The following is a 27,356-nucleotide window of genomic DNA, read 5'->3' on the forward strand; positions in this document are numbered from 1 at the left end:
GCGCTCTGCGCCTTCTCCAGCCCAGGGCGTCCTTCGCCCCAGCAACCAACTCAGCACCGCTTGCTCTATGTCCGGATCAAGTGCGCGCCTTTCTCGCCTCCTAATTGCCTGCCAGTGGAATGTATCTCCTTCCCTGGCCCTGTATTCTCACTGCTCTCCACCCACCTCACCACCACCACCCAGAGGACTTGCCTTGCCCAGTGAAATGTGAACAGAAGAGGCTCAAGTCCAGGCCAGCACCCAGTTGCTGCTCGCTGAAGCAGTGGAGGTGGGCGGCAGGGGGAGTCCCTGAAGGTGAGCCCCGGCCATGTTCAGATTGTTACTGCGAACAGGGGCCCTCCCCTCATCAGGACAGCCTGAGCCCCTTCCATCAGCTCGTACCCTCCCCACCTTGTTCCCAAGGAGGCGATCTGATGGCCAGGACCCCTCTTACTAGCTTGCATACTTGGCTGACCACTCAGAGCCTCGGTTTCCCCACCTGTAATTTGGGGAGACAGCAATTCCTCCCTCACAGAGGGGGTGGTGGTGGCCTTCTCTGACATTAGAGGCAGCACCGTCGCAGTGCCCTGGTGGCCTCCCCTCCCCCGGCATGCACCACCCTCTCTCTTCTTCTCTGGTCCAGTGCACTGACCTTCCAGGCCATGCTCCTGGCCCTGGCGTGGCCTTGGTCCTGGAATTCTCAGTTCCTTGGGAAAGGCCCCCGCGCTCCTGGCTGTCGGGTCCTGTGATGGCCCAGCATCCGTCCTGTCCTCCGAGGCCATGGCCATATTTCTATTTGTGAGTTAGCCTTCCTTTCTAGGGGACAAGCCCCGTGAGAGTGGCGACTTTAGCCACTGCTGTGTGCCTCCTTCCTGATGCTGTACTTGGTGGTCGTTGGAGGGCTCCAGAGATGCCTGCGCTGCAATCCCCGGCCCTGGGAACAGCTGTTACACAGCCAAGTCCCTGGGGAGATGCAACTCGCTTACAGGAGGCAATTAGGGAGACGATCATGGATTATCTGGGTGAGTCCAAGGAAACCACCTGAGCCCTAAAGAGGAGAGAATTTTCTCCAAGTAGTCAGGGGGGTGCGGGAAGGGGAAGCCAGACCCAGAGCGGAAGGGCTCCACGCGCTGTCACTGGCTTTGACGATGAAGGGGGCGGGGCCGCAGCCATGCACCTGCAAGGAACTGAATTCTGCCGACAGCCTGAATGGACACGGTGGGTCTTCCTGGTTGGGCCAACGCACCGGGACCTCAGCCGTGTGAGGCCTTCAGCAGGAGGCCCGGCCACGCCGGCTGGCCCTCTGACCCGGCAGCCGTGAGCTAATAAACGTGTACTGGTTCAAGCAGCTAGGTTTGTGGTAATTTTTTCCAGGAGCGATAGAAAAGCCATGCATCTGGCATCGATAGGCTCCGCGATCATCTGCTACACAACAGCACCCCTGCACCAGGGGGTGATGGCAGACACGGCTGCGGCCCCGCTGGGATGCCCTCCCCCTTCCTCCTCACCGAGAGGACCCCAGTCTGTCTGATGAGAGCCTGGCGGCCGGCGGGTGAGGCCAGGCGAGGCAGCTGCGGCTCATGTCATGTGCGGGGTTTAGGCGCCACCCCACCAGCTTCCTGCCGCCCCTGCTGGGACGCGGACACAACCCCGGGCTGGGCAGCAGCTGCCGGGCCACCTGGAGCTGGAACACAGGCCAGGGAGTGGGAAGTGGTGACCCAGGAGCGCCTGGGCTCAGGGCCGGCCAGCCCCTGCCGCGGCCATTCCGTCAGAGAGAAGCCCCTCCATGCGCCGCACCCTGGTCAGTTTCAGCCCGTTCAGAAATAAGTTTCTTGAGGCGGGAATCACCCAGTTTTCTCTGGGAGTAGAATTTCTATTGGGCATAAACCTCTTATTAGCATTTCCAACAAAAGGTGCCTCTGGGACTGGCCTCGCACTGGGAGTGCTGAGTACAGGTCTGTTCTGGTGGCTCGAGGTGAGCATCGATGCGTGTACCAGGAGGTCACGGTTCGATTCCCGGTCAGGGCACCTGCCTGGGTTGTGGGCTGGATCCCCAGTGGGGGGCGTGCAGGAGGCAGCCGACCCATGGTTCTCTCCTCGTTGGTGTTTCTCTCTCTCCCTCTCCCTTCCTCTGCTGACTGATGTGGTGATGGCGATGGTGGCGTTAGAGGTCTAACGCACTTAGACGTTAAACAAGAGATGCTCTTCTCACTCTGCCCGCGGGCCCCTCATCTTTGGAATGTCAGTCATTTTCCTTTTCCTGGACCCCTCAAAGCACAGGCACCGCCCCGTGGCGACCACACATCCCCTCTTTATCCAATCCCAGAGGTCTCCCCTCCCCCTCGCTGTGCTTTCTCCCGCCTCCCTCATCTATCGCCAATGGAGTTCGTGTGACCCACTTAAATCTCTCTTGACTGTGATGCATAAAACAAGGTAAAAAACAAACAAGCATTCTCCGGAGCATTATCTCAGTCCTTTGAGATTCTGCTTCACAGCAATTGTCAACAGTTTGGCTCAAAAAAAAACCTCTAAAAAAAAAAAGCGAAATGCAAGTGAAGATAAATCAATGGCAGGTTTGTACCTAGTCCCGAAGGTGGCTTCCCTCCTGCCCCCCAGGCCTTTGTGTAAGAGCTGGGTATACTGACCTCCGCTCCTGAGGGCTCTGAGTGGGCACCAGCCCGTCCTGCGATATCATAAAGGCGACATTGGGCAAGTTTGTCTTGAAAGTTCAGGTTTTTTAAACTGAAGATGTTTGGTGCAGAATGAATGTCTGGCAACATCAAGACTCGCACACGCGTTCGCAGGTTTTGCCTTAGGGGTACGGATCTCACTGTTCGTGGGGAGCCCGCTGGGTCTTTCCATGACTGTCGGCTGTTAGCAGTTTCAGGAAAACAGGCCCTTTTCTTTGTAAATGTCCAGGGCTTAGACTAGAGCCCCGCAGGAAAGCCTTCCTGGTTCGCCCGTGTCTCACTCCCTCTGATGGGCCAAAAGCCTGCCACGGGCTAGAGCTGCAGGGACTTTAGCCGGACGACTGCTTCCCGTCAGGGAGGCATGTCGGGAGGTGGCGTGAGAAACCAATTCAATTAGGTGTTGCAGCCCTGAGTATCAGAATATGGTGGATTTAAAAACGAGCCCTGGCCAGTTGGGCTCAGTGGCTAGAGTGTTGTCCTGTGGACCAAAGGGTCACAAGTTTGATTCCCGGTCAAGGGCATGGACATGGGTTTCCCAGCCCGGTAGGGTGGGTGCGGGAGGCAACCAACTGAGGTCTCTCTCCCCACTCCCTCCCTCCCACTCTCTTTAGAAATCAATGGAAAAAATATCCTCGGGTAAGAATTAAAAAACAGCCCTAGCCGGTTTGGCTCAGTGGATAGAGCGTCAGCCTGCAGACTGAAAGGTCTCAGGTTCAATTCCGGTCAAGGGCACATGTGTGGGTTGTGGGCTCGATCCCCAGTGAGGGACTTGCAGGAGGCAGCCGATCCATGATTCTCTCTCATCGTGGATGTTTCTTTCTCTCTCTCTCTCTCCCCCTTCCTCTCTGAAATCAATAAAAATATATTATAAAACAAACAGAACAACACAGCCTGGCTGGTGTGACTCAGTGGTTGAGCATCAACCTCTGCACCGAGGTCTCCGCAGAACTCTGGTCAGGGCACATGCCTGGGACTGTGGGCTCAGTTCCCCAGCAGGGGGCGTGCGGGAGGCAGCTGATCCACGTTGCCGTTTTCTTCATTGATGTTTCTAGCTCTTTCTCCCTCTCTCTAAAAATCAATAAACACATTAAAAGACACTCATGCTCAGACCTCATCTCTGGACGTAGTCTTGCATAGGCCCTGGTAACTTAAAAAAAAAAAGGGTGACACCCCCCCACCCATAGCAGAGCCTTTAGTAGCCGCCATTACCATGACACAGCCGTACACCCTCTGTCCTGCTTCTGGTTTACTCTGCAGACGGACTCGCACGAGAAGGTGGCGGCGCTGTGCAGGCAGGGAGGCGGGAGGGAAGCGGTCCCATTGGGCCCGGACCGCTTAGACATGTACACTGTGGACTGGGTTTCCCCGGCTCAGCACTGTGGACATTGGGGCTGGATGATTCTCTTTTTGAGAGGGAGTAGAAAAGAGAGGGAAAGACAGAGAGAAACATCGATGTGAGAGAAACACATCGATTGGTTGCCTGCTGCACACGACCCCACCAGGACCCTTCAGTTTGCAGGCCAACGCTCTATCCACTGAGCCAAACCAGCCAGGGCTGAGATGAGGTTCTTGAAGACAGAAGGTCTGGCCAAGAGTTCGTGCCCAAGACTAAGAAGAAAGGAGACTCAGGAGGGTACAGTCAGGGGGGAGAGAGGAGGCAGTGCCCAGGGAGCCGGGTATGGGAGGGCCACCAAAGGTGGCGGAGGGGGGTGCGGGCGGGAGATTCCTTGGTGCATGTGCTTTTCACTCTCTGGGAATCTACATCTATAAAAACCTAAGCGACCGTCCGACCAGAAGCTATGATGCACAATGACCACCAGGGGGCAGACGCTCAACACAGGAGCCTATTGAGCTGCAGTGACTTGGCAGCTGTGGTTTTCGGGTAATGCATCCAGAACCAGAGAGGAGAAAGCCCAATTCCGGGATGCGTCACCCGAGAACCTCCTCCTCGAAATCTGGACCCCTTGGGGGGATGTCGGAGAGCCGGTTTCGGCCGGATCCCCGCAGGCCAGGCCGAGGGACCCCATCGGTGCATGAATTCATGCACTGAGCCTCTAGTCATTCCAATGGGCAGTAAGCTCTGAAAACCAGGCTCTACAGCAGGGTGGGGAACGTCCCGCCCGCGGGCTGTATGAGCCCCTCGAAATCGGGGCCCTGCCAAGGCACTAGGGGTGAGTTAATTAAATGTTTGACCAAATAGAGCAGGCTAATGTTTCCGCTGATAATTTCGTATGGCCTAAGAATGATGTAATGAATGTCCCATGGCCCTGGGCGGAAGGAGGCCCCACCCTGCCCTACAGCAGCTTTCCTGATGGTTCTCTCCAGCAATCTGGAAACAGAGTCTGGAGGGAGAACTGACTGATGGCTGGTTTCTTAGCAACCAGAGTCCAGTATGTAACGAAGTGGCCCTGCCCTTGCATGTGAAGGACAAGGTCAGGTGGAGTTGGAACCATTTCCCCCAGGTGAGGCCCTGTCTGAGTCACCTCCAGGGGGGGCGCCTCAGTGCGTGCCACTCGACGCGCCAGGTGAGACCTGGCCGGTTGGCTCAGTGGACAGAGCGTCGCCCACAGACGGAAGGGGGTGGGCTGGTGCCTCGGTTGCAGGCTTGATCCCCGACGGGGGACCATGTGGGAGGCAACCGATCCATGTGTGTCTCTTTCTCTTGTCTCTCTTCCTCCCTTCCACTCTCTCTAAAAATCAGTGGAAAAATGCCCTCTGGTGAGGACAAAAAAAAAAAAAAGACCAAGGCGACCATGGGACCCCTGGCCTAGAATCCCCCCAGCAGCCACGCGGCAGTTCAACAGCGGCAAGGGGTGTATTTGGCGTAAAGAAGCTTGTGTTACCGAGTTAATGCAGAAGTCTGGCCTCCGCGCGCGCGCACGCGCGTATTAAATAGAAACCGAGGGGCCACAGTCGCCCACGACACACGGGAGGGCCTGGTGTCCACACACACTCTGCAGCGTTTGGCAAGTTTTCCACGTGCTTCCTCGCGCGGACAGTCTGTCTGAGGCTCCGTTTGGAGGGGCACCTGACCCGAGGGGCGTGCGAGGCCGCGAGCCCTGGGCCGCCGGGTCCGTGGCAGGCCCGCTGGGTGCGTGGCAGGCCCGTGGCGCCGGGCGCGGGCGCGGGTCCGAGGGCGGCGGCCGGCTCACAGGTGCTGCAGGGCCTCCTGTGCCTGCTCCGTGTAGCCGTCGTCCCGGTGGGCGCGGGCCCACTGGCCGAAGGACTCCTGGCCGTGCGGGCCCCGCTGCGTGGTGGCCAGGCGCTTCTTATCCCGGGAGAAGAAGCTAAACCTGCAGGGGAAGAGAACCGTGAGTGCCGCCCTCGGGGCACAGGGCGGCAAACGGGCGGAGCAAACCCAGGCCCGGGAGGAAGGAGCACAGGGGGTGCGGGCGGAGTTAAGCTGGAAAGCAGCAGGGATTGGTGTCACGGTCACGGGCCCTTGGAGGGGACGGTGTGGATGGGGAGCGCACCACCTCCTCCCGCCCCCTAGGAGGGCCGCCCCACTGGCGGAGGCGAAGGGCTGCTGGAAGCCTCCTCTCGGCCGCCTCAGCCTCAGGAGGCGGGGAGCTGAGCCTGAGGCCACGCGTGTGAGAGGCGTGGGGCGAGCAGGCCAACGTTTCCGTATGTAGTTACGATGTGTTTATGGAACGAATCAGCACACCTCAGAGCCCAGCTGGCCTGGATGTTACTGCTCGGGAGGAGGCAAAAGCAGGGATGTAAGGAAAACGAGACGATTAAAAACCCACGGACGGGACATGTGGCTCTCCGATTAGGGAAACACCGCGACTATTGGACGTGAGTGCAACCTGGGAGACGTCATTCTGGAGCGTCAAAAACTGACTTATGGTGGAAGCCTGGCGGAGCTGTCACCTTGTGAGAAACAGCAACTGTAGCCTGGCCCTGGTCAGTGTGGCTCAGCGGCTGAGCGTCGACCTATGAACCAGGAGGTCACCAGTTCAATTCCCGGTCAGGGCACGTGCCCGGGTTGCGGGCTCGATCCCCAGTGTGGGGCGTGCAGGAGGCAGCCGATCCAGGGTTCTCTCTCTTCATTGATGTTTCTCTCTCCCTCTCCAGTCTCTGAAATCAATAAAAACATATTAAAAAAAAACCTGAATGTAGACCACGAGGCCTTTTGAAAACAGCTGCCTACTGATCACTGATCCATCGGAGTGCACCAGCCAATGCCCAGAAGATGAAGGTGGCATCACAGGCCGTTTCTAACGAGGTCTGTGGCCTCCTCCTGGGCAGAGACCTGGGCCCGACCGTGCACCTGGCTGGCCCCCTGGGAGGGCTTCTAACCCCTTTCCGAACTCCCCGCCTCCAACAGGTTCCTTTGATCCTCACCAAGTTCTCCTCCTGAGTCGTGGTTTCTGACCTTGGTCAGCGACCCAACTGCTCAGCCACACTTCCCAGGCACAGGGGCAGGGAGGAGCCACCGAGAAACCCCAGCTGCAGATCCACTGTGTGTGGTTCCCTGTCTGCTCGCCTGTTCGCTGTGTGTGTGCGTGCGTGTGTGTGTGTGTGTGTGTGCGTGCGTGCGCGTGCGCAGGCCTGCATACTGTGGCCCATGGGGCTCAGTGTGAGTCCCACCTGGGTGACATGACTGGCCTCCTCCGTGGCTACTCGGCCCTGCAACCACCTCCCAGCGGGAATATGTGGTCCTTCCTCGCAGGCCTGGGGCGAGTGGATCTGTCGGGAAACCCCTCCCTCCCGGCTACGACCTCTTCCGTGACAGGTGCGCGAGGGGCTGACGGAGGCACAGCCTGCACCCCGGGCCACATGTGAGCTCGCTCCAGGGGTCGTCAGGGCAACAAGCCGGCCACAAACACAGCAGCCACACAGCTGTCACGTGCCCCCTCCGCCCCCCTCAGGTAAGCAGGCCAGCCACGTGCCACTTCCGTCCAAGGGGACACGGAGGGAATCAGCACATAGGTCCCTCCGTTGCTTTTCCTTTAAAAAAAAAAAAAAAAAAGCCAGATCAGCTCGACTGGCGTGGCTCAGGGGTTGAGCATCAGCCTATGAACCAGGAGGTCAGGGTTCGATTCCCGGTCAGGGCACAGGCCCGGGTAGCGGGCTCCATCCCCAGTGAGGGGCGTGCAGGAGGCAGCCGATCGATGATGTTCCCGTCTCATGATGTTTCTCTCTCTATAAATCAATTAAAAATATTTTTTTAAAAAGCCAGATCGACTAGCTTCCTGCTGTCAGCTTGGCAAACACAGAAGTTTAGAAAGCTGGGCGTGGAGACTGAGAACACGTGTTAGTGTCGCGGGGGTGGGCGAGGGCTGGGGGTCGCAGTGGGCATGGTTACTGACCCGTCACTTAAAGGACCTTCTTTACTGGACCACGGACAAGGTGGGTTTAGAACAGAAACAGAAAAGACAGAGAGAGTTATCGGTGGGCAGAGCCGGGACGCCCGGGCCTCACGAGGTGAGCACATCGGGCGCCCTGAGCGGCACGTCTGAGACCGCGCTCCACACCCACTGCCCCGGGGACACGCAGGTGGCGGCCATGCAGCCAGTGCGGCCAAGGGCACGGGCCAGCCCAGCGGCAGCCGCAGCAGCACACAAGCCCCAGGCCAAGCTCAAAACCAGATCAGAAACACCCAGTGCCTACGAGGGACACGAGTCGTCGCACGGGCTGCAGGGTGGGGTCGTCGAGGATCAGTCCAGCCGCTACCATGGGCATTATGGCTGTAAAGATCCTGCTCGGAAAAGGACAGACAGACAGACAGCGATGAAGAGGCGGAGACACGGAAGGAGGCCTGCCCCGAGCACCGGGAGGGCGGCCGGGCCCGTGTGACGGCAGAGCTGTGCCCCTCCCCTCCCCCCACGCTGTCCTAAGCCGGGGCCTCCGAAGGTGATCCTGTGGGAACAGGGTCCCTCAGATGTACTTGGTCAAGATGAGGTTACAGGGGAGCAGGGTCCTTGTAAAGGGGGGTGTGGAGATGGACATGCACACAGGAAGGACGGCCAAGGGGGAGGTCAGGTGAAGGTTCTAGAAGCCAACAAAAGCCAACACCAGCCCCAGGAGAGAGGGCAGGGCAGACGCTCCCTCACGGCCTCAGGAGGAAGGACCTGCGACACCCTGGCCTTGGACTTCTAGCCTGCACAGCGAGGAGCCTGTCTGTGGTGTAAGCCGCCTGGTCCCCAGCAAACCACCCGGCAGGTGAGAACCAGGCAGGTGACGGCCCCCAAGGGAGGACGGGCAGGGCAGGCCTGGGGCAGGACGGCCGCCGACAGGAGAGCGCGTCGGGCCCCTAGCTGGGCCAGGACAACCAGGAGCGCCAACCAATCCACTGCCGCGTATTTTGAACAGCTTGGCTTTTTCTCTTTTTGGGTTTTTCTGGGAGGTTGGCTGGGAAAGGACATAAACGAACTGTCTCGGATGAGGGTGGGAGTCTCTGTGTGTGGATCGCCTTTGATGCGCACCCCAGAGTGGCTGGCATCTGGGCAGGACCCCCTGGACGGCTGCTCACGTGATGGTGAGAAGAGGGGATGCCTTCTGCCAAATGATGGGCCCGCCCCCGGCCAAACCAGAGGGCACAGTCAGCTTTCCAGGGGCTCCAAGCCACATGGTCCTGCACCTACTTTCGCCAGAACCCCCTCTCAGCATGACAGTGCGCCCCAAAGACACAGGCTTTGTGTGGGGATGGCCCTAGACGTGGCTGGGCCTTCTGCCTGGACACACGCCGGCCAGACTGACGCGCAGGGGCCCTGGGACACGGGCCTGTGTGGCCCCTGAATGGGCGCCCCTGCCTCCCGGTGGGAGCCCCTGCAGAATCACCTCCCTCCAGGGAACGGCCCGCCAGGAGGCAGCTGCGTCCTGGGTGCCCTGCAGCTGGTTTTAACTCTGGAGGCAAACCAGGCGCGGCCCCAGCTGTTTCCAGGCTGAAGCGGGAGGGTGGTGGGAGGCCCCGCTGCCCCTACCGCTGTACCCCTGGTGGCCGCTGTCTGACCCGCCGCCTCCCTGGCCCCCCTCTGCCTGCTTCCTGCCTCCGGCCAGCCCCTCCGCTCTGAGCCGCAGGAAGCAGCTGTGTGGGTCCCTGGGACCCCGATCGGGGGCTGGGGCCACACAGAGGGGGCACCGGTGCCTGGTGTCCACTGGGGACAGCTGGAGTCGCTCAGACGCTCCCGCGTGACCTGCCCGGCAGTGCCAGCCGGCCTCAGTGCCAGCCGGCCTCGGGGCCAGCAGCTGCGCGATCACAAGCTATTCTTGGACCATCCTCTGGGCACATTGTTTTGACTGGCAGCGGAGTTTCTGGTTCCCTCGAGTGGTTCAGCCCAGAAATGCAGACACTGGCGCCTGGGGCTTGTGGGCCTGGAGAGATAAGGGAACTGGGCAGCCGGCCCACAGCTGGCGACTCAAGTGGGGGGGCGGGGCGGGGCCGGGAGGAGGTGGGACAGCCCGGGTGGCAGACAAAGGGCCTGGGTTAAGTCCCGACTCCCAGGGCCTCACTTTCTTCTGAGAAATGGGGTGAAGGGTCCCAGCTCAGAGCCACCCCTGACTCGGGGGGAAGACAACGTCGCTCAAGTGCTCCAAGCCGGTTTATAAACTCTCATCACAATCTCAAAGGCTCTTTTGATGCAAAGAAACACTGATGTAGGCCTGGCCGGCGTGGCTCAGTGGTTGAGCATCAACCTAGGAACCAGGAGTCAAGGTTTGATTCCCAGTCAGGGCACAGGCCCGGGTTGCAGGCTCGATCCCCAGTGTGGGGCGTGCAGGAGGCAGCCGATCCATGATTCTCTCTCATCACTGATGTTTCTCTCTCCCTCCCTCTCCCTTCCTCTCTGACATCAATAAAAATATATTAAAAACCAACAACACTGCAGTAGCTGTAAGTCTAGTTGAGGCAAGGATAGGCTGCTCTTCCTTGCGTGTCCTCACAGCGCCCCGGGCCTGACTCTGCATGCATTACGCACCAATAACTAATCAATGAAGGTACGGAGGGACAGGTGGGTGAGTCCCCAGAGCAACGCAGAGATGCGGGGTGGACCTGAGCCCATTCCTCACCTCTCGAGCTGGGGTTCCAAGCCCTTAAGCAGCAGGAGCCACGCCCCCCCTGCCCCCAGCCTCAAGGACACACCCCACCAGACCCACTCAAGCAAGCCTTCCCCACACCTCTGCCCAGGGACCCCAGGAGGACTCGGCACCCACACAGAGGTGAACTCAAGTCAAGGGCAGGCCCCATGCGCCCGGTTAGGCCTGTCTCAGCAGGAGCTGGTTAGTGACAAGCCTGGCCCTGGGGCAGGTGCCCAGGAGGTGTGAGAGGCCAGGGAGCTGCCAGGGCAGCCGCCAGCGAGCAGCCGTGGGCCGGAAGCTCGTCACTTACAGTCGCTTGATCCCAGACTCCGGCTGGGGGGACATTCTCGGGTGGACGATGGGCGGGGGCTGGAGTATTCGATTTTCCTCTTCTATTTCTTCACTGGAAGGGGGTGAGAGGCGGAAGGCAAGAGTCAAAAATTCCAGGAGAGCTGGAACATTCCAGAAGGGTGTTGTCTGATGGCCTGGGAGGACTTGCACTTGGAATAAGGGGGCCCCGGAGGCTGGCACCAGTGGCCTCTGCCTGGGGGGCTGCCCCTGGGGGAGGGGGGCATGGCAGTGAGCAGGGAGGGGCCCTGCAGGCGACGGGCACAGGGGCCTGGGACCCCTTGGCTTTGGGACCGTGTGCGGCATCTCAGGGACGGGACCCACATCTCCATTTCCAGTTTCCTTTGAAGATTCCAGCCAAAGAGAACTACGGCGGAACCTCGTTTCTCGACCGTCCCCCACCTCGAACAATTCCCTTCTCCACCCGACGCCCTTTCGTGCAGATACCCCCGTACGCGCAGCCAGCACCTCAGGGGACAGGGGAGAGAATACGCAGGAGTGAGGGTTTCCCACTGAACGTCTCAGCGAGTCGCGCTGGGAAAGGCTTAGAAGCTGTTCGAGAACAGGTTCTTTTTGCTTCTGTTGCTGCTTATCATGATCGTTAAATTTTCCTTTTTTACGGTAATTTCCTTTCCTTTTCGTTAAATGCTCATTTACATTTCGTGTCCTCTTAGTTTGTAAAGTGTTTCTTTACAGATTCCACAGCACAAGAGACAAGTTCTGAATATAAGGAAGGTTAAAACGGAATCCTTTGGGGTCCAGAACGAATTAATTCAATTTACACGATTTCTAACGGGGAAAAAAGAGTCGGCTTTCCAACAGCCTCCGGAACCAAGTAAGTTCGAGAAACGAGGTGCCACTGTACTTCCTGTTTCCTGTCCCTGCAAATGCTGGTCTGCATGCCTTTGTGTTTTCTCCCGTCTGGAATACGCCACCCGCCCCTCCCCCCCCCACCCCCCCCACCCCCGTCCTGTAGGTACCCTCTCCGTTAGAGCAAGCCCCGTTCAAATGCCACCTCCTCCATGAAGCCTTCCCAGAATGAGACTTCGGCCAGAGAGAGGCCCCAGAACAGACGCAGATGCAACCCTTGTCTTCTAGGAGCTCACTGTCCCCAGGCTCCGCACGACCCCCGGGGGCCGCTGGGCTTCCACTGAGCCCCAGGGAGCGTGCCCCCGGGGGAGCAAGGGCGCGACCAGAAGGCTCCCCACGACCCCGGGGCCGCGGGGCTCCCGGAGGCTCACCTCTTATAGTACGCCAGCTCCTCCTGCAGCAAGAACACCTTGGCCTTGAGCTCGTTCCTCTCGTGCAGCACGTCCCGCAGCTCCTGCAGCGTGAAGCGGGGCCGATTGGGGTCCTTGAGGTCCATGGCCGCCCTCTCCGCCTCCGAGATGCTCTCCTCCGCGCAGGGCGCCGCCTGCAGGAGGCAGAGACGCTGCTGAGCTCCTGGCAGCGTCCTGTCACGCCCACTGCCCGCCCTCCCGGCCCCGGCAGCTCGCCCAGGGCGCTATTTTAGGCACCCGCGGCCTCCGCTCCCCTTCTGGGAAGTCCTCTGGGGACAAAAGCCGGCGGCCACCTGTCCATTGTCTGCCTTCTCAATTGCCCAACCGGACACCAGACCCCGCGCCTCCCCACCTGACTCGGGGCTTCATTACCAGCTGCATTCAGAGGCGGCCAAGGAGGAGAATCCGCACACCAAGGCCGCCACCTCAGACCCGCTGTGCCCCTCTCCCAGCCTCTCTCAGCCCGCTGCGATCGATCGATCGGGCCAGAGCAGCTGGGATCAGCGCCTGCGCATAATTCGCTCTACCTTTCCATTTGTGATTAAGTCACGTGCCTCTTCCCACTTGTGACCAGCCTTCTGGTCGAGCCCTTTCTCCCCCGTGGCCGTGGGCATGTTCCCTGGGGTTCAGTGGAAGCCCAGCTCAGGGGGTGGGGGCAGAGGGTCACACGGACGGATCCCAGCATGCTAAGTCACCTGATCCAGGCCAGATCCAAACCTGGTCCTCCCACCCTCTGCCAGAAAAAGGAACTTTAAACAAATGACGATAAGCCCACTGACATGGCTCTGTGGCTGAGCGTCGACCTATGAACCAGGTCACGGTTCGATTCCCGGTCAGGGCACAGGCCTGGGCTGCAGGCTCCATCCCCAGTGGGGGACGTGCAGGAAGCAGCCGATCCATGATTCTCTCATCACTGATGTTTCTCTCTCTCTCTCTCTCTCTCTCTCTCTCTCTCTCTCTCTCTCTCTCCTTTCCTCTCTGAAATCAATAAAATAAAAAAAGGAGGAAAAGCTCAGGACGAGAGGGAACACTCCAGAACAGGAGAATGAGGGATTGAAATAAAGACCCTCCCCAACCCCCCAAAACAAACACCCCACAGCGGCACAGGCCAAGGGGACGCGGCCTGGGTCAGGGGCGGGGCTGGGGTGCTGGGCTCCAGAAGGCATCCTGGGAGCTGGACAGGCCGTTCTGGGAAAGGACACTTGAAAGCAGACACCCCCCCTCGGGGCAGGTCAGGTGACAGAAGGGCCACTTGGCAGGCAAGGGGGCGGGGTGGGGGGAGGGGGGGACCCGGAGTCAGCAGGCGGCAGGGCAGCAGGAAACCCAACCTGACACCCCTACACACACACCAGCTGGGGATCAGAGTAGGGCCCCCGCCCACCCAGGGACCAGGGGAGGAAGTGCAGGAGGACTTCGCCTCCCAGGAAAGTGCGTGTGCGGGACACGCCTCCAGCTGGGCTGTGGTGAAGGTAGCCCTCTGCACAGCTAGACTGACGGTGCCCCCACCCACGACCCGGGTGGCCGGTGCCCGGCACACAGCAGGAGCTCACTAATGGCGACATGTCTCTTCCCCTGCCCGGGTTAACCACGGAGCGTCCCTGAATGTCTAACACGCATTCAACCCGCGTGAAGCGTTAACCTTGCGCTGCTGGCCACTGAGCTAATGAGATGAATCAGACAGGAATGTGCAGGTGGAGGGAAGAGCCACATAAATGGAAACTCACAGGGTAACAAGCACAGTGAAAGGGTGCGAGACACCCAGCTCTACGGAGGGTCGCAGAAGGCGTTACTGCAGATGTGGTCTCCGTGCATGGGGTCTTGACGGATGTGTAGGAGTTTGCTAGGAACTATGCCTCCCTCCACCCCCCGTCTCTGCCCCTCATTTTGTTTGGCTCTGACTGTATTCTAAGACTTTTAATCAGTGGCCAGAGAGTTTAGATCAGAAGACTTCACTAAAGCTTAGGTTTGGGGCTTCCTTTTGGATAAAAATGGGAAGATTGGGTCCCACTGGACCCGCACGGGGACACTGTTGCTGCGTAGCTGCTACTCTCGGTTCCTGCTCTTCCCACGGCTGCTGACTCCCCACAGCTTTTTCCTTCTCGGCCTCGGCCCCTGAGGCCTCAGGGGCCCCTTTGGTGGCCCCATCTCAGGCTCCACACTCCTTCCAGGCCCTCCCTCCCCAGAACTCAGGTCCTGCCGTCACTGGGGCAGATCCCAGGTTCCTGAGTCTCTGGGAGGGGCCATGTGACAGGCATGTCCTCCCCCTCCTCCCCCAGGAAGGTGAGAAGCCCTCAAGAGGATGCCCAGAGCCGGGAAGTGCCAGCCAGCAGACAAGACGCTGGCGGGTTACCCACCACAGAAAGGAAGGGGCAGTGCTGTGCGTGATGGAAGCTGGGCTGACGCTCCGGTGGCCTCACACTGCAGGACACTAACCAACCAGTCAGCACGTGCACACCCTCAACCGCACAGTGCTCTGTCAGCCTTATCCAACACAAATGAATGTGTTCACAAAATGAGCCTGGCTGGTGCTGCCAGGTGGCTGACGGCTCGACTCCCGGTCAGGGCACATGCTCAGGGTGCAGGGGGCGTACCTGAGGCAGCTGATCAGTAATTCCCTCTTATCACTGCTGTTTCCGTCTCTCTGCCCCTCGCCCTGCCTCTCTGAAATCAATTAAAATATATAAATAAACTGAGGGAGGCTTCCCTTCCCAGAGGCCTTTGGGCGCGCTGCCGGCCCCTCTCCGGGCCTGTGTTTCTCCATCTCGCCCTCGATAACCCAACAATATGCCTAGGAGCCCTTCCCGCCGGACTGGGGGACCCCTATAAACACTGCTCACATGGGGGACCCTATAAACACCGCTCTCAAGCCGGCATCTCCCCTTGCTCAGCCCAGAGGCTGCCATCAGCCCCACCGAAGGCTCCTCGGAGCCCGAGCGCTCTCACTGGAGGAGGGAAGGCTGTTTCACAGGGAGTGTCTGAGCCCCTTAGAACTTGGGGGCTTCCCAGGAAGCTTGGCCATCAGGTCCTGCCTCTGGGGCCGCTGCCTGGGGGCAGAGGAGGGACAGCTGGGGGCTCGGGCTTCTCCGGAGGCCACGGGTCCTGATGCAGTGCCTGGGGCAGCCCCGATCGCCCGTCCCAGCCGCCATCGGCCGATCAGCAGCGGGCCTTCTAGGCTTACCGCACCAGGGACCGTGGCGGTGGCCTGGGTTATCTCGGATGGTCCGCTGCTCCCGCGAGGCGCCCTGGGCACAGCCGGGGGGAGGAGCCCGGCCCGCTGCTCCCTGGGGAGCCCGGCCAACAGGCAGTGTGGCCTGTGCAGAGGCGTCAGGGAGGGCACGCCTCCATCAGGGCCTCCATCCCGAGGCCAGGCCCCCTGTGCACGCTCCCTGCTGCCTGGGCCCGTCATGGCCCCTTCCTGTGCCCCAGGCCCAGCGAAGGGGACCAACTGTGCGAATTCAGCCCGCAACCCGGCCTCACCCGATGGCTCCTGTCTGCTTTCCTTGCGTACTTAAAAGACCACACAGCCTGGCCCGTGGCTCAGTGGTTGAGCATCTACCTATGAACCAGGAGGTCAGGGTTCAATTCCCAGTCAGGGTACAGGCCCGGGTTGCGGGCTCCATCCCCAGGGTGGGGCATGCAGGAGGCAGCTGATCCATGATTCTCTCTCATCATGGATGCTTCTCTCTCTCTCTCCCTCTCCCTTCCTCTCTGAAATCAATAAAATTATTTAAAAAATAAAATGTAATTTATGTACCATAAAATCCACTCTTTTAAAAGAACAGAATTCGGTGTTTTTAGTCCATTGAGTTGTGCGACCATCACCACTAATTCCAGAAATTTTCATCACTCAAGGGAAACCCTAGCACTCACTCCCCATCGCCCCCCACCCCCGGCCCCCAGACCCTGCAGCCACCGTCCGCTTTCTGCTCTGTGGATTTGCCTGTTCTCGACCTCAAGTCACTGGAATCATGCAGCATGCGGCCTTTGTGTTGGCTACTTTCATGTAGCATGTTTTCTAAGTTCATGCATGTTATGGCGTGTGTCAGCACTTCATTCCTTTTCATGGCTGAGTAATATTCCACTGATTGGACAGACCACGCTTTGTTTATCCATGAATCATCAGTGGACGTGCAGGTTGTTTCTACCTTCTGGCTATTGTGAGCAGTGCTGCTATGACCTTGTAGTATGAATCGTAGTTACTGGAATGAATGAGTGAATGAGTGAGTGAATGAATGAATGGATGGAGAATGGCAGGTGCCCCGTAACCACCTCTGAGCTGCCTACTCTGGGCTACAACGCTGGGGGCCCAGACCTGCCTCTACCCCCCGCTGTGTGTCCTCCAGGCAGCGGCTAGCCCTCTCTGGGCCTCCGTCCCTTAAAGCATCCCGGGGAAAAGGCAGCCCGAGCCGGCGTGCACTCACCTCGGGCTCCTCCTCGCCGTTCTGGCTGGGGTCGCCCCGCAGCCGCTCCCGCAGCTTCCCGAGCTCCGCCCGCAGGCTGCCCATCTCCTGCTCCTTGGTCTGCAGGTCGGCCTCCAGCTCGACCTTCTGCTCGATCAGGGCCTTGCCCTGCGCCTCCACCACGGTGATGCGGTGCCGGAGGTCGTGGTTGATCTTCATCAGCCGCGTCTGCTGCTGCTGCAGCTGCGGGGGGAGAAAGGCTGCTGACGGGGCGCCCCGCGGGGCTCAGGCCGCGCCCGCACAGGCAGACCACCCCGCGCGTGCCACTCGCACTGCCCGCGTCTCTGTGGGTTTGACATGTGTCCACATAGCTCTGCCGGTGCCAGAGGCGGGCGATGTGTCTATTTACTGTGGTGACTTTATGGCAGATGGAAGACGCGTGTCTTGCTAGTACAGGAAGACACTTTCCCAGCAGGTGGAAGTAACATGTCTGGAGACAGGGGTGAGTGTTTTGTGTGTTTTTTTAAAATTATGTTGTTATTGGTTTTCGAGAGAGAGGAAGGGAGAGGAATAGAGATACAGTGACATCCATGATGAGAGAGAACCATGGATCGGCTGCCTCCCGCACGCCCCCCACTGGGGATGAAGCCCGCAACCCGGGCCTGTGCCCTGACCCGGAATTGAACCCTGACCTCCCGGTTCATAGGTCGATGCGTAACCACTGAGCCACGCCGGCCGGGCAAGAAAGGGGTGTGCTTTTCCAATTCAGGCAGAGACCCCCACACACGGGTCCCTGCAGCAGCCTGGGAACCATGCCCTCCAGGGGGAAGCCTCAGGGTCTGAGCCAAGGCTGAGCGGGCCTGGGGCCTCCCCAGGGTGTGGGAGGCAGGAGGCAGGCCCCTCCCGCTGTTCCTGGGCTGGAACCGCACTCCACGGAGCCCACGGAGTGAGACCTGGGGGGGGACGGGAACCCCCTGAGGGAGCTCTGTCTCTGGCCGGAACCTGCTGGCGGGAGGAGGGACGCGGCGGGGCTGGTCACTCACGGCCTCGACGTCCTCGCTCTTCAGGCCCAGCTCCCGGTCCTTGGCGCGGATCTCGTCGCGCTGCTTGTCCACCACCTCCTTCAGCTTCTTCATCACCTGCCGCTCCCGCTCCGACATGCCTGGGGGGGTTAGCAAGACCTGCAGGTGAGCCCCGCCCTGCCCGCGCGACCCTGCGCAGCTCCCCGCTCCGGCCCCCCCCACGTCAGCACTTTCTCACGGGACAGCGCCCCGCCTGATCCTTTCAGGGGTCCTGGGGGACAGTGTTCGGCAGGTGAGGGACCCCAGGCCGGGCCAGGCCAGTCACGCCAGCTCAGGGTCCGCCTGCCCTGGTGGTGGCATTGTCTGTCCAGAAACCAAGAATTTTCCAGACCCTTGGGTGTATCTTTTTGTTGTTGTTAATCCTCACCTGAGGATATTTTTCCCATTGATTAGTTTTTAGAGAGAGTGGGAGGGGGAGAGCTAGACAGAGAAACTTCGATGTGAGAGAGACACATCGATTGGCTGCCTGCCACATGCACCCTGACCATGGCCAGGGATCAAGCCTGCAACTGATCAGGATCGAACCCGGGACCCTTCAGTCTGCAGGCCGATGCTCTAGCCCAGTGCTCGGCAAACTGTGGCTCGTGAGCCACATGCGGCTCTTTGGCCCCTTGAGTGTGGCTCTTCCACAAAATACCGACTTCTGCGCATGGGCCACGAAGTTTCAATCGCACTGTACGTGCGCGCCCGCACGTGGTATTTCGTGGAAGAGCCACACTCAAGGGGCCAAAGAGCCGCATGTGGCTCGCGAGCCGCAGTTTGCCGACCACTGCTCTAGCCACTGAGCCAAACAGGCGAGGGCCCTTGAGCGTATCTTTGCAGCCCCATCTCCCTGGTCCAGTGGCTTGACACCTGCAGTTGGTCCCCGCAGGTGCTAACGAGTAGTTTCTGCCGCTGCCGCCCGCTGACCGAGGTCTGACAAGAGGCGGAGGTGCTGTAGGACCTGGAGGGTCCAGGGCGCGGGGGCAGGAGGCTGCCAGGGGCTCTGAGGGCAGTGCCTGCCACGCAGGGCTGGCTCCTCTCACCCCATCTCGCGACGGCACCCCTAAATCCTGTCTCCCCTAGGCCCTCAGTCTAACTTCGAAGGCCACACCTTCTCCCAGGGACCCCTGGCCCGGCGCCTGTCCCTCTCACGGGTGAAGGATGCTGCTGTCCCTGTGTTCCCATGGTTTCCCGAGCAAATAAAAATAACCGGGGAAGGCACAGCATGCCTGGCATCCGCCCGGTGGGGGTGGAGCCTCTCCAGCGAACCCTCTGGGCGCGGAGCCACGCGAGAATCTCACCCTCCACGGGGCTGTCCACGACACCCCGGCCGGCACGCGCAGGCTCTCCCACACGGAGGGAGCTGCACGCACAGGGTGACGGTGGGCGAGGCCGCAGCCCCCGGCGCTCGGGTCCATGCCTGGGACCCTGAGGCCTCTGGGCCATCACGTGGGCAGGCAGGGGCGTTCCCAGGTCACCCCCAGAGGCCTGGGGTGCCCTGCAGAAACGTCACAGACAAGATGGCTACGGGTTCTTGGATAAGTCAGCATAGTTGCCATAGGACCCAGCAATTCCGCTCCTGGGGGGAGACCCCAAAGCAGTGAACACACAGGTCCACACAGACACGCTGAGCACCGCGTGCACCTCTCTCCCCCCGTCTGCTGCTGCTGCTAATCCTCACCCGAGGGTATTTTTCCATTGGATTTTAGAGAGAGTGGAAGGGGGGGGCGGGGAAGAGACACATCAATGTGAGAGAGACACATCGACTGGTTGCCTCCCACAGGGCCAGGGATCGAGCCTGCAACGGAGGTACGTGCCCTCGACCAGAATTGAACCCGGGACCCCTCAGTCCAAGGGCCAACGCTCTATCCACGGAGCCAAACCGGCCAGGGCCCCCCGCCCCCCCATTTTACTTCTTCCGCTCTGGTGCCCAATGCCTGGTTCTTATGGGGAAGGGGAAGGGAAGACCCAAAGCCCAGGAACCCCGCGCTGCCCCCGAGGGTCAGGGTCAGAGTCAGGGCTGACCCCACGCCGGCCCAGCACTGGCCACCACCCGGGGCGGGGCCTCCCTGTCTGTCCACGTGTCTATCTCCGCACAGGAGACAGGCTCCGGGGCAGCTGCTCCCTCCCCGCCAATGTGTGTCCCCAGCGCCCCGAAAAGCCAGAGAAGCGAGGCCCCGGGAACAGTGCTGAGCGAGCCCCTCACCTCCTCTCCTGTCCGTCCCTCAGTTCCGCTCGGGCAGTGACCGTGGCCGCAGGAGAAAAGGCTTCGGAGATGAGCGTCGCAATCGCTCAGGGACTGTGCCCGTGACCGTCCCCCTGATGGGCGCAGGAACAGCCTTCTCCCGCGCCCCCCCCCCCCCCTCCTACCTTCGTGCTTCTGGAACTCCTCCTCGGAGAAGCTGACGTCCTTGTGGGAGAGGCTGGTCATGAGCTGCTTGTTCTCCTCCTGCAGCTGGGCGATCTGGGACAGGAGGTCCTGCGCCTCCCCGCGCCACACGTCCTCCACCAGCTCCAGCTCCTGCGAGGGCGCGGGCGCGGGTCACGGCCTGCCGGGCTGGGGCATCGGGCGCACTGGCCCGCAGGGCAACTTTGCAAACGACAGGAGGCGCCCTTCCCGTGTGGACCCGCCCAGGTGAGACCTGCCCAAGGTCCGCCACGGGCTCGCGGCACCTGCTACCTGTCTGGACAGGACGGAGGAAGGAGCAGCCGCTCTGGGGAGCCCACACCCCTGACCTTTGGACAGACCCTCAGTCAGGACAGACTTCTCTCCAGGGAGCGGGAGCAAGAGGCTGCAAAGACCCCGGGGGCTGCCACCTGGCCCAGAGTTCCTCGTACGTCTCACACGGGCATCTCTTCGAGCGTCCTGGGCCAGCTCCTCAGCCACTGCGAGCGTCAGTTTCCCTCAGCTGAGGAGCCCTAACAGGACTCAGCCGTGAAAAGGAGCAAAGCACCGACACGGCCACAGCGTGGATGAACCTGGTAAACATCGCACCAGCCTGGCCGGTGTGGCTCAGTGGGTAGAGCGTCGGCCTGCGGACTGAAGGGTCCCGGGTTCAATGCTGGTCAAGGGCACAGGCCCGGGTTTTGGGCTCGGTCCCCAGTGGGGGGCGTGCAGGAGGCAGCCGATCCATGATTCTCTCTCATCATGGATGTTTCTATCTCTCCCTCTCACTTCCTCTCTGAAATCAATAAAAATACATTTAAAAAACAATAAAATAGCCGAAACCGGTTTGGCTCAGTGGATAGAGCGTCGGCCTGCGGACTGAAAGGTCCCAGGTTCGATTCCGGTCAAGGGCATGTACCTGGGTTGCGGGCACTTCCCCAGGAGGAGATGTGTAGGAGGCAGCTGATCGATGTTTCTCTCTCATCGATGTCTCTAACTCTCTCTCTCTCTCTCTCTCTCTCTCTCTCTCTCCCTTTCTCTCTGTAAAAAATCAATAAAATATATTAAAGAAAAAATAATAATAAAATAATATTAAAAACAAAACATCCACTAAGTGAAAGCGGCCAGACACGAAGGCCCACACAGTGAGGATCCACTCATGGGAAACGTGCCGAGTAGATAAATCCACAGGCAGAGCAGCCTGGCCGCTGTCCGGGGCAGAGGCTGGAGGTGGGTAAGGAATGACTATTAAGGAGTATGGGTGTGTTTTTTAGAGAGAGAGGAAGGGAGAGGAGCAAGAGCCACCTCCTGCGCGCCCCGCATCAGGGACGGGGCCCGCAACCTGGGCATGCGCCCTGACTGGGAACCGAACCAGCAACCTCGTGGTGCACGGATGACGCCCCACACACTGAGCCACCCCGGCCAGGGCCATCCGGGTTTTCTTTTCTGAGCAATGAGAATGTTCCAAAATGGACTGTAGTGATGGGTGCACAGCTCTGCGAAATGACTAAAATCATGGAGTTGTATGCTATAAGGGGTAAGTGGCATGATATGCAAATTATATTCAATAAAGCTGTTACCAAAAAACCTGGCATTTTGTAAAACTGCAAACTCGGCAGCATTATCGCCGCTGCCCGCACAGAAGGCTGGGGAAAGCGTGGACGCCGGAGCCTGCTTACCGGGATCGAATGGTCTCCGCCAGGTCCTAGCTGATGTTGGACAAATACTCAACCTTTGGGAGCCAGGGACATCTGTCCCCCCAGGGGCCCTCGTGAAGGTAAATGGCTCATGGGCGCAAACCGTCTGGCAGTGCCAGCACCAGGAAGGGCTGAGGCGGCTCCTCCCACAGCCCGTCACCAGCTGGCCCGGGGGCCGGATGGCAGCACCGCCTCCGTCTGTCTCCGGAATAAGCTCCTAAGTCCGCTCCCCTTCTCTAGGAAGCTCGCGGCACGGGGAAAGGGGTGCAGTAACTAAGTGCTCGCACAGCGGGCTCAGGGTCACAGGAGAGGTGAAGGGCAGGGCCTGGGTTCGATGCCCGGTCAGGGCACAGGCCCTGGTGGGGACCGGATCCCCCGTGGGGGCCGTGCAGGAGGCAGCCGATCCATGATTCTCGCTCATCACTGATGTTTCTATCCCTCTCTGCCTCTCCCTTCCTCTCTGAAATAAAAATGTTTTTTAATAAGGTATGTTATTAAAATTAACCTCATCTGTGTCTCTTCATCAATGTGACAAGCCACACGGTATTTCCATGGGGCGGCACTGTGCTGGCAAGGAGGGTCCCTGAGGGCCAAGACCTCACCTACTGCGGTCCCTGCTCTCTCCCAGAACAGTGTCAGGCGCACAGTAGGTACTCAATAAATAATTCTAACGAATAAACAATATATGCTACTTACATTACAAGCCACTGGGCCCACACAGCCACTGCTGCTTGCCAGCACTTGTGTTTCCTGCCTCCCCAACGCCCACCCCCCACCAGGTGAGGACCCCCCCCCCCCCCCCCGCTCTCCCTCTCTCTCACAGGCCGCCCGGGAGGCGCAGAGCATGCTGTGACTTGTCAATGGGCTTGCAGACTCAGGAGCCAGGGAGAAGGAAGGAGGGAGGGAGGGAGGGAGGGATAAGATGGAGGACATTTTCCACATTGTGGAAATAACACCTTGAAGAGCCTCTGAGATTGCAGGGGCGGGGCGGGCTGGGGGTGGAGCCGGAGGACTCTCTCAGTTCGCCAGGAGAACTGAAAGGGGCTGGGGCTGGGGCTGGGATGGGGACAAGGCTGTTGTCCTGGGATCCATGAGCCTCCTCCTCAGTGTTTATAAAAAGGCCCTGCCCCTGAGCGCACTGGTGCTGGCTTCCTGGCCGACAGCCTTCCAGAGGCGACAAGGGCAGCTGGCCGGGCATTCCACCCACTCCAGGCCTGGTGGCCCCCGCCGTCTCCCAGGGGGGCCTCCCCGCTGCAGAAGGACCAAAGCCGGGGGTGCGGACATGGGTGCTAGGACTCTGTGTGACCTGGGCTAAGCCCCTTGGTCCCTGTTAAGAGGCATGAGGGGCTGGGCCAGTGTGGCACAGTGGTTGAGCACCGACCTATAAACCAGGAGTTCAGGGTTCAATTCCCAGTCAGGGCACATCCCCAGTCGAGGGTTTGCAGGAGGCATCCGGTCAATGATTCACTCTCATCATTGATGTTTCTCTCTTTCTCCTCCTCCCTTCTTCTCTGAAGTCAATCAATTAAATTTAAAAAAAAAAAATTTTTTTTTAAGAGCATGAGAGGGTTTCAAAGATCCTTCCCTCTCTGAGAGATGGAGCCCCCTGGGGCAGGAGTCGGGGTGCCTGGGATGGAGGTGGGGTCCCTGATGCCAGTGAAAACCTCTCCGGGCCTAAAGACAATGTTAACAAAGCCCTCGCAATGAGCTGGGCTCTGTCCCAGCGCTTGACATACATGAACATACATGACATACATGACATAGTCCTCACCACAACCCTACGAGGTGGGCACTGTTATCCCCTTTCACAGCTGGGGATACTGAGGCACAGAGAGGTGCGGTGACTTGCCCGAGATCACACAGCCCCTGGGCGGGAGGGCTGGAAACCAGGCTGTCTGGCCCCAACGCCCCTGCCCTGGGAAGCGCGACATCAGCTGCAGCCCCAGGTGCCGTCAGACTGGCGGGGCGACCTGGGAAGGAAGCGCTGCCCAAGTCCTGGGAGCTTGAGTTTCCTTCCTGACCCCAGGGCACAGGGACCTCTGAGGACAAGCCCAGTCCAGCCTCACACACAGGTGCTCTCAGCTTCCCAGGGCCTGCCTTCCGGTTAAGACTGCAGACACCGCCCTGGCCGGTGTGGCTCAGCGGACAGAGCGTCGGCCTGCGGACTCAAGGGTCCCAGGTTCGATTCCGGTCAAGGGCATGTACCTTGTTGCGGGCACATCCCCAGTAGGGAGTGTGCAGGAGGCAGCTGATGGATGTTTCCCTCTCATCAATGTTTCTAACTCTCTATCCCTCTCCCTTCCTCTCTGTAAAAAATCAATAAAATATATATTTTAAAAAAACAAAAACACATTAAAAAAAAAAAAAGACTGCAGACACGGCCTGGGCCCGGGCTATTTTCCGTGAAAAAACACTCAGACCTCAAAGGACCTACGAGGCCAGCGACGGCGAACCTTTTGAGCTCGGCGTGTCCGCATTTTGAAAAACCCTAACTTAACTCTGGTGCCGTGTCACATATAGAAATTTTTTGATATTTGCAACCATAGTAACACAAAGACTTATATTTTTGATATTTATTCTATGTATTTAAATGCCATTTAACAAAGAAAAATCAACCAAGAAAATGAGTTCGCGTGTCACAGGTTCGCCATCACTGCACTAGGCCGTAGGCGACGGCCTGCTGGGGGTTCAGAGAGGCGCAGCGTATTTCCTGAGGCCACACAGCCAGCCGGAGCCTGTCAGGCACCTGGGCCCCAGGAAAGGCGTTTCCTCCTGTTCCCAGGCGGAAGGTGTCTGACAGGAGCTTCCCGGAGCTGAGGGCTTGACCGGAAACCAGTCTCCCACTTCCTCCTCTCCAGGCACCTGAGCTGGACGCCTGGCCCAGAGGGGAGGCCCTGAGTCACCAGCCCATAGGGATTCTTGTTCACAGGCTTAGCTTTGAATCTGCCCCAAATCATTGCCTTCCCCCAATTCACTCTTTTAAAATATATTTTTATTGATTTCAGAGGAAGGGAGAGGGAGAGAGAGAAAAACATCCATGATGAGAGAAAATCATGGACCGACCGCCTCCTGCACGCCTCCCACTGGGGACGGAGCCCGCCACCCGGGCCTGTGCCCTGACCGGGAATCGAACCCTGACCTCCTGGTTCAGAGGCTGACGCTGAACCACTGAGCCAGGCCAGTGGGCATCCTTCCCCAACTTAAACCACCAGAGACACTAGAATTCACTGGGGACCCGGCTCTCCCAGCACTAAGGTGGGACAGGTCCTCCCCCCACACACACCCTCCGTTTTTCATCTGCGAGATGAAGATCATTCCCACCTCACAGCCTTGTGAGAACCGAAGATAAAACCAAGGGGGAGAGAGCCCCTGGGAGCACAGGCTGATAACCCAGGAGGAAGCCTGGGAAGCGATTCGCCAAGAGGAACCCAGGGACCCGGGTCCCCCAGGGGCTGGAAGTCACGCCCCCTCTGCTGTCAGGGCCCTGAGATAGAAGGAAAAAGAGGGCTTGTATCTCCTCTTCCTGGGTGACAGGGAAGGGCAGGAAGCCGATTCCATTTCTGAAAAAATGTAATATTATCTGGGCCGTTTAGATGCTATCTCGTTACGTTCTATTCTAAGTTGGCTGCTATTACTGTCACCCTTGGACATGCGAGGAAATCAAGCCCAGAGAGGTTAAGGAGCTCGCCTGAGGTCACAAAGCTATTGAATGGTCAAGGTGGGATTGGAACTCCGGTCTGGCTCCAAAGAACTGCCCTTCATCCCCGGGTGGTACAGGATAGTGTCCCCGGCTGGGCAAGAGCGGGCCAGGGCGCTCCCCACCCCCGACCCGGTCCCTCCGCCTGCCCCCCAGTGGCCTCTGCTCTCCTCGGGCCCCTGCCTTCCCGTCCGTGCGCGCGCCCCGGGCCGACGGGCCCCTGACCCCGAGGGGGCTCCCCGCGGCCGCGGCCCACCTTCTGGTGCTTGCGCTCCTTCTCGATGCGGTCCACCCTCTCGAGGCGCAGGCGGTCCAGCTCCAGGCGCAGCTCGTCCAGCTCGGGCGCGACGTGGTGGCGGCTGACCAGCACCTCCAGGATCTCCAGGACGCGCACGACCTTGGGCATGAGGCGCGCGATGGCCTCGCAGCCGTGCTGGTCGATGACCCGCTCGAACTCGTGGCCCACCAGCGCCGCGATGTCGTACACGTCCATGACCGTCAGCTCCGCCACGTTCTTCTCCAGCGCCGACCCCCGCTCCTGCTCCTCCATCGCCCCGCCAACTAGTGCAACTCCCCGAACTCGCCCTCCCCGCGCCCCTCTCCGGCCGCGCTCAGCGGGCCCTCGGGCGGGGGCGCAGCGGGCGGGCGGCCGGCATCGGCGCGGGCGGAGCCGGAGCCGGAGCCCGGGCGGCAATCCGTGCGCGGGAGCCGGCGTCCGCTCGGCCCGGATCCTGCTCCCAAGTCGGGGGAGGAGGAGGTAGGGGAGGAGGGGGAGGAGGAGGAGGCGGCGGCGGCGAGGAAGGCGCGCGTGCGCAGGCCGGCGGCGCCTCCCAAGTTGGGAATCCGAGTTGGGCGCTATGGAGGCACGGGGTCTGGCCGGAGAGGCGGCCGCGCTGCCCTCGGAAACAGTTCTCGCCCGCGGGTCGTCCCCACGCCCAGGGCCTGGGAAGGAAGGGCGGCCGCCGCGGCTCCGGGAAACTTTGGCGGCGGCGAGACCGGGTGACCGACTCCCCCCGCGGGGATGCCGCGCGCCCCGCCCAGATCCCGGCCTGGCGAGGGGCGCGTCCGGCTTCTTCCGCCTGGGGGCGCCCTGGGGTCCCCACGGACACCGATCCCTCCCATCCGCCGACCCCCGCTCCACCCGCCCGCGCGTCCCTCCCCACGCACCGCCCCCTCCTGGATCCCGGCCGGGTCCTGGCTCCTCCCCGCCTCTCTCGTCCCCGGGAAAGGAGGGGGTCCGAGGCTAGCCCGGAGGAGCGGGGGCGGCGGCGACAGGGATGGGGGTCGCTGGTCCTGGACGATGGCCGCGTCGGGGGGGCGGCCCCCGCTTTGGGGAGGGTGGAGGGGTGGACCCCGGGATGGGCCCATCCTGGGGAGGAAGCGAGGCGGACCCGCTGGAGCCGGGGCCTGCGCCCCAGGAGGGGCGCCCGCCTCCCACCCCCGGAGAGGGGCGCACGGTGGAGGGGTCCTCTGCCCCGAAGGCGCCGCGCCGCCCAGCCACGTCCACTAGCGGTCCGGCTCCCAGTGACTTGACCACTTTTCGGGGAGGCGCGGCCGGCTTGGCTCTCAGGGTCTCCTGGTCCCGCGCCCCCTGCCCTTCTGACTTGGCTAAATCCACTCGTCCTGCCGTCAGACATCCCACCCCCACCACCGGGGGTCCTTTCCTGAGCCCACACCCCTCCCCGCTCCTCCCCCTCCTGCACCCCCACAGCCCCTGCCTTATCCCTAAAATGGCCTTGAGCGGCCTTGGAGCCGGAAAGCCCACCCCAAGCTGGCTCCATGTTGATTGAAAA

The 27,356-nt window shown here is 60.3% G+C and overlaps 1 protein-coding gene across 5 annotated transcripts; it reads right to left on the bottom strand.

Annotated features, from left to right (window-relative positions):
- Positions 1–5,465: 5,465 nt before the first annotated feature.
- Positions 5,466–26,700, bottom strand: RILPL1 (Rab interacting lysosomal protein like 1). 5 transcript variants are annotated; one of them, XM_081113910.1, is made up of 9 exons: positions 25,820–26,700; positions 20,154–20,304; positions 17,763–17,881; positions 16,741–16,962; positions 12,281–12,453; positions 11,002–11,094; positions 8,286–8,373; positions 7,985–8,003; positions 5,466–5,962 (listed from the first exon to the last, which is right to left on the bottom strand). In XM_081113910.1, exons 1-8 carry the CDS (start codon positions 26,111–26,113, stop codon positions 7,992–7,994), a joined length of 1,152 nt encoding a protein of 383 aa, XP_080970036.1. In that variant the 5' UTR covers positions 26,114–26,700; the 3' UTR covers positions 5,466–5,962; positions 7,985–7,991. The 5 variants fall into 5 exon arrangements, with proteins under 5 accessions (XP_080970036.1, XP_080970034.1, XP_080970037.1 ...); XM_081113912.1 differs by having other exon boundaries at positions 5,941–5,962; positions 7,985–8,008; XM_081113908.1 differs by lacking the exon at positions 8,286–8,373 and having other exon boundaries at positions 7,985–8,008.
- Between the last annotated feature and the right edge of the window lie 656 nt (positions 26,701–27,356).

The sequence above is a fragment of the Myotis nattereri genome (genome assembly GCF_964212035.1).
Source record: "Myotis nattereri genome assembly, chromosome: 19".
Lineage (NCBI taxonomy): Eukaryota > Metazoa > Chordata > Mammalia > Chiroptera > Vespertilionidae > Myotis > Myotis nattereri.

Coding starts and splice junctions, on each gene's coding strand:
- RILPL1 (XM_081113908.1), bottom strand. CDS start 26,113: ATGGAGGAGCAGGAGCGGGGGTCGGCGCTGGAGAAGAACGTGGCGGAG. Junction 20,305..25,819: donor AGGAGCGCAAGCACCAGAAG/GTGGGCCGCGGC, acceptor GCGCCCTCGCAG/GAGCTGGAGCTGGTGGAGGA. Junction 5,963..7,984: donor GAAGGTCCTTTAAGTGACGG/GTCAGTAACCAT, acceptor CTTCCCCTGCAG/GTTTAGCTTCTTCTCCCGGG.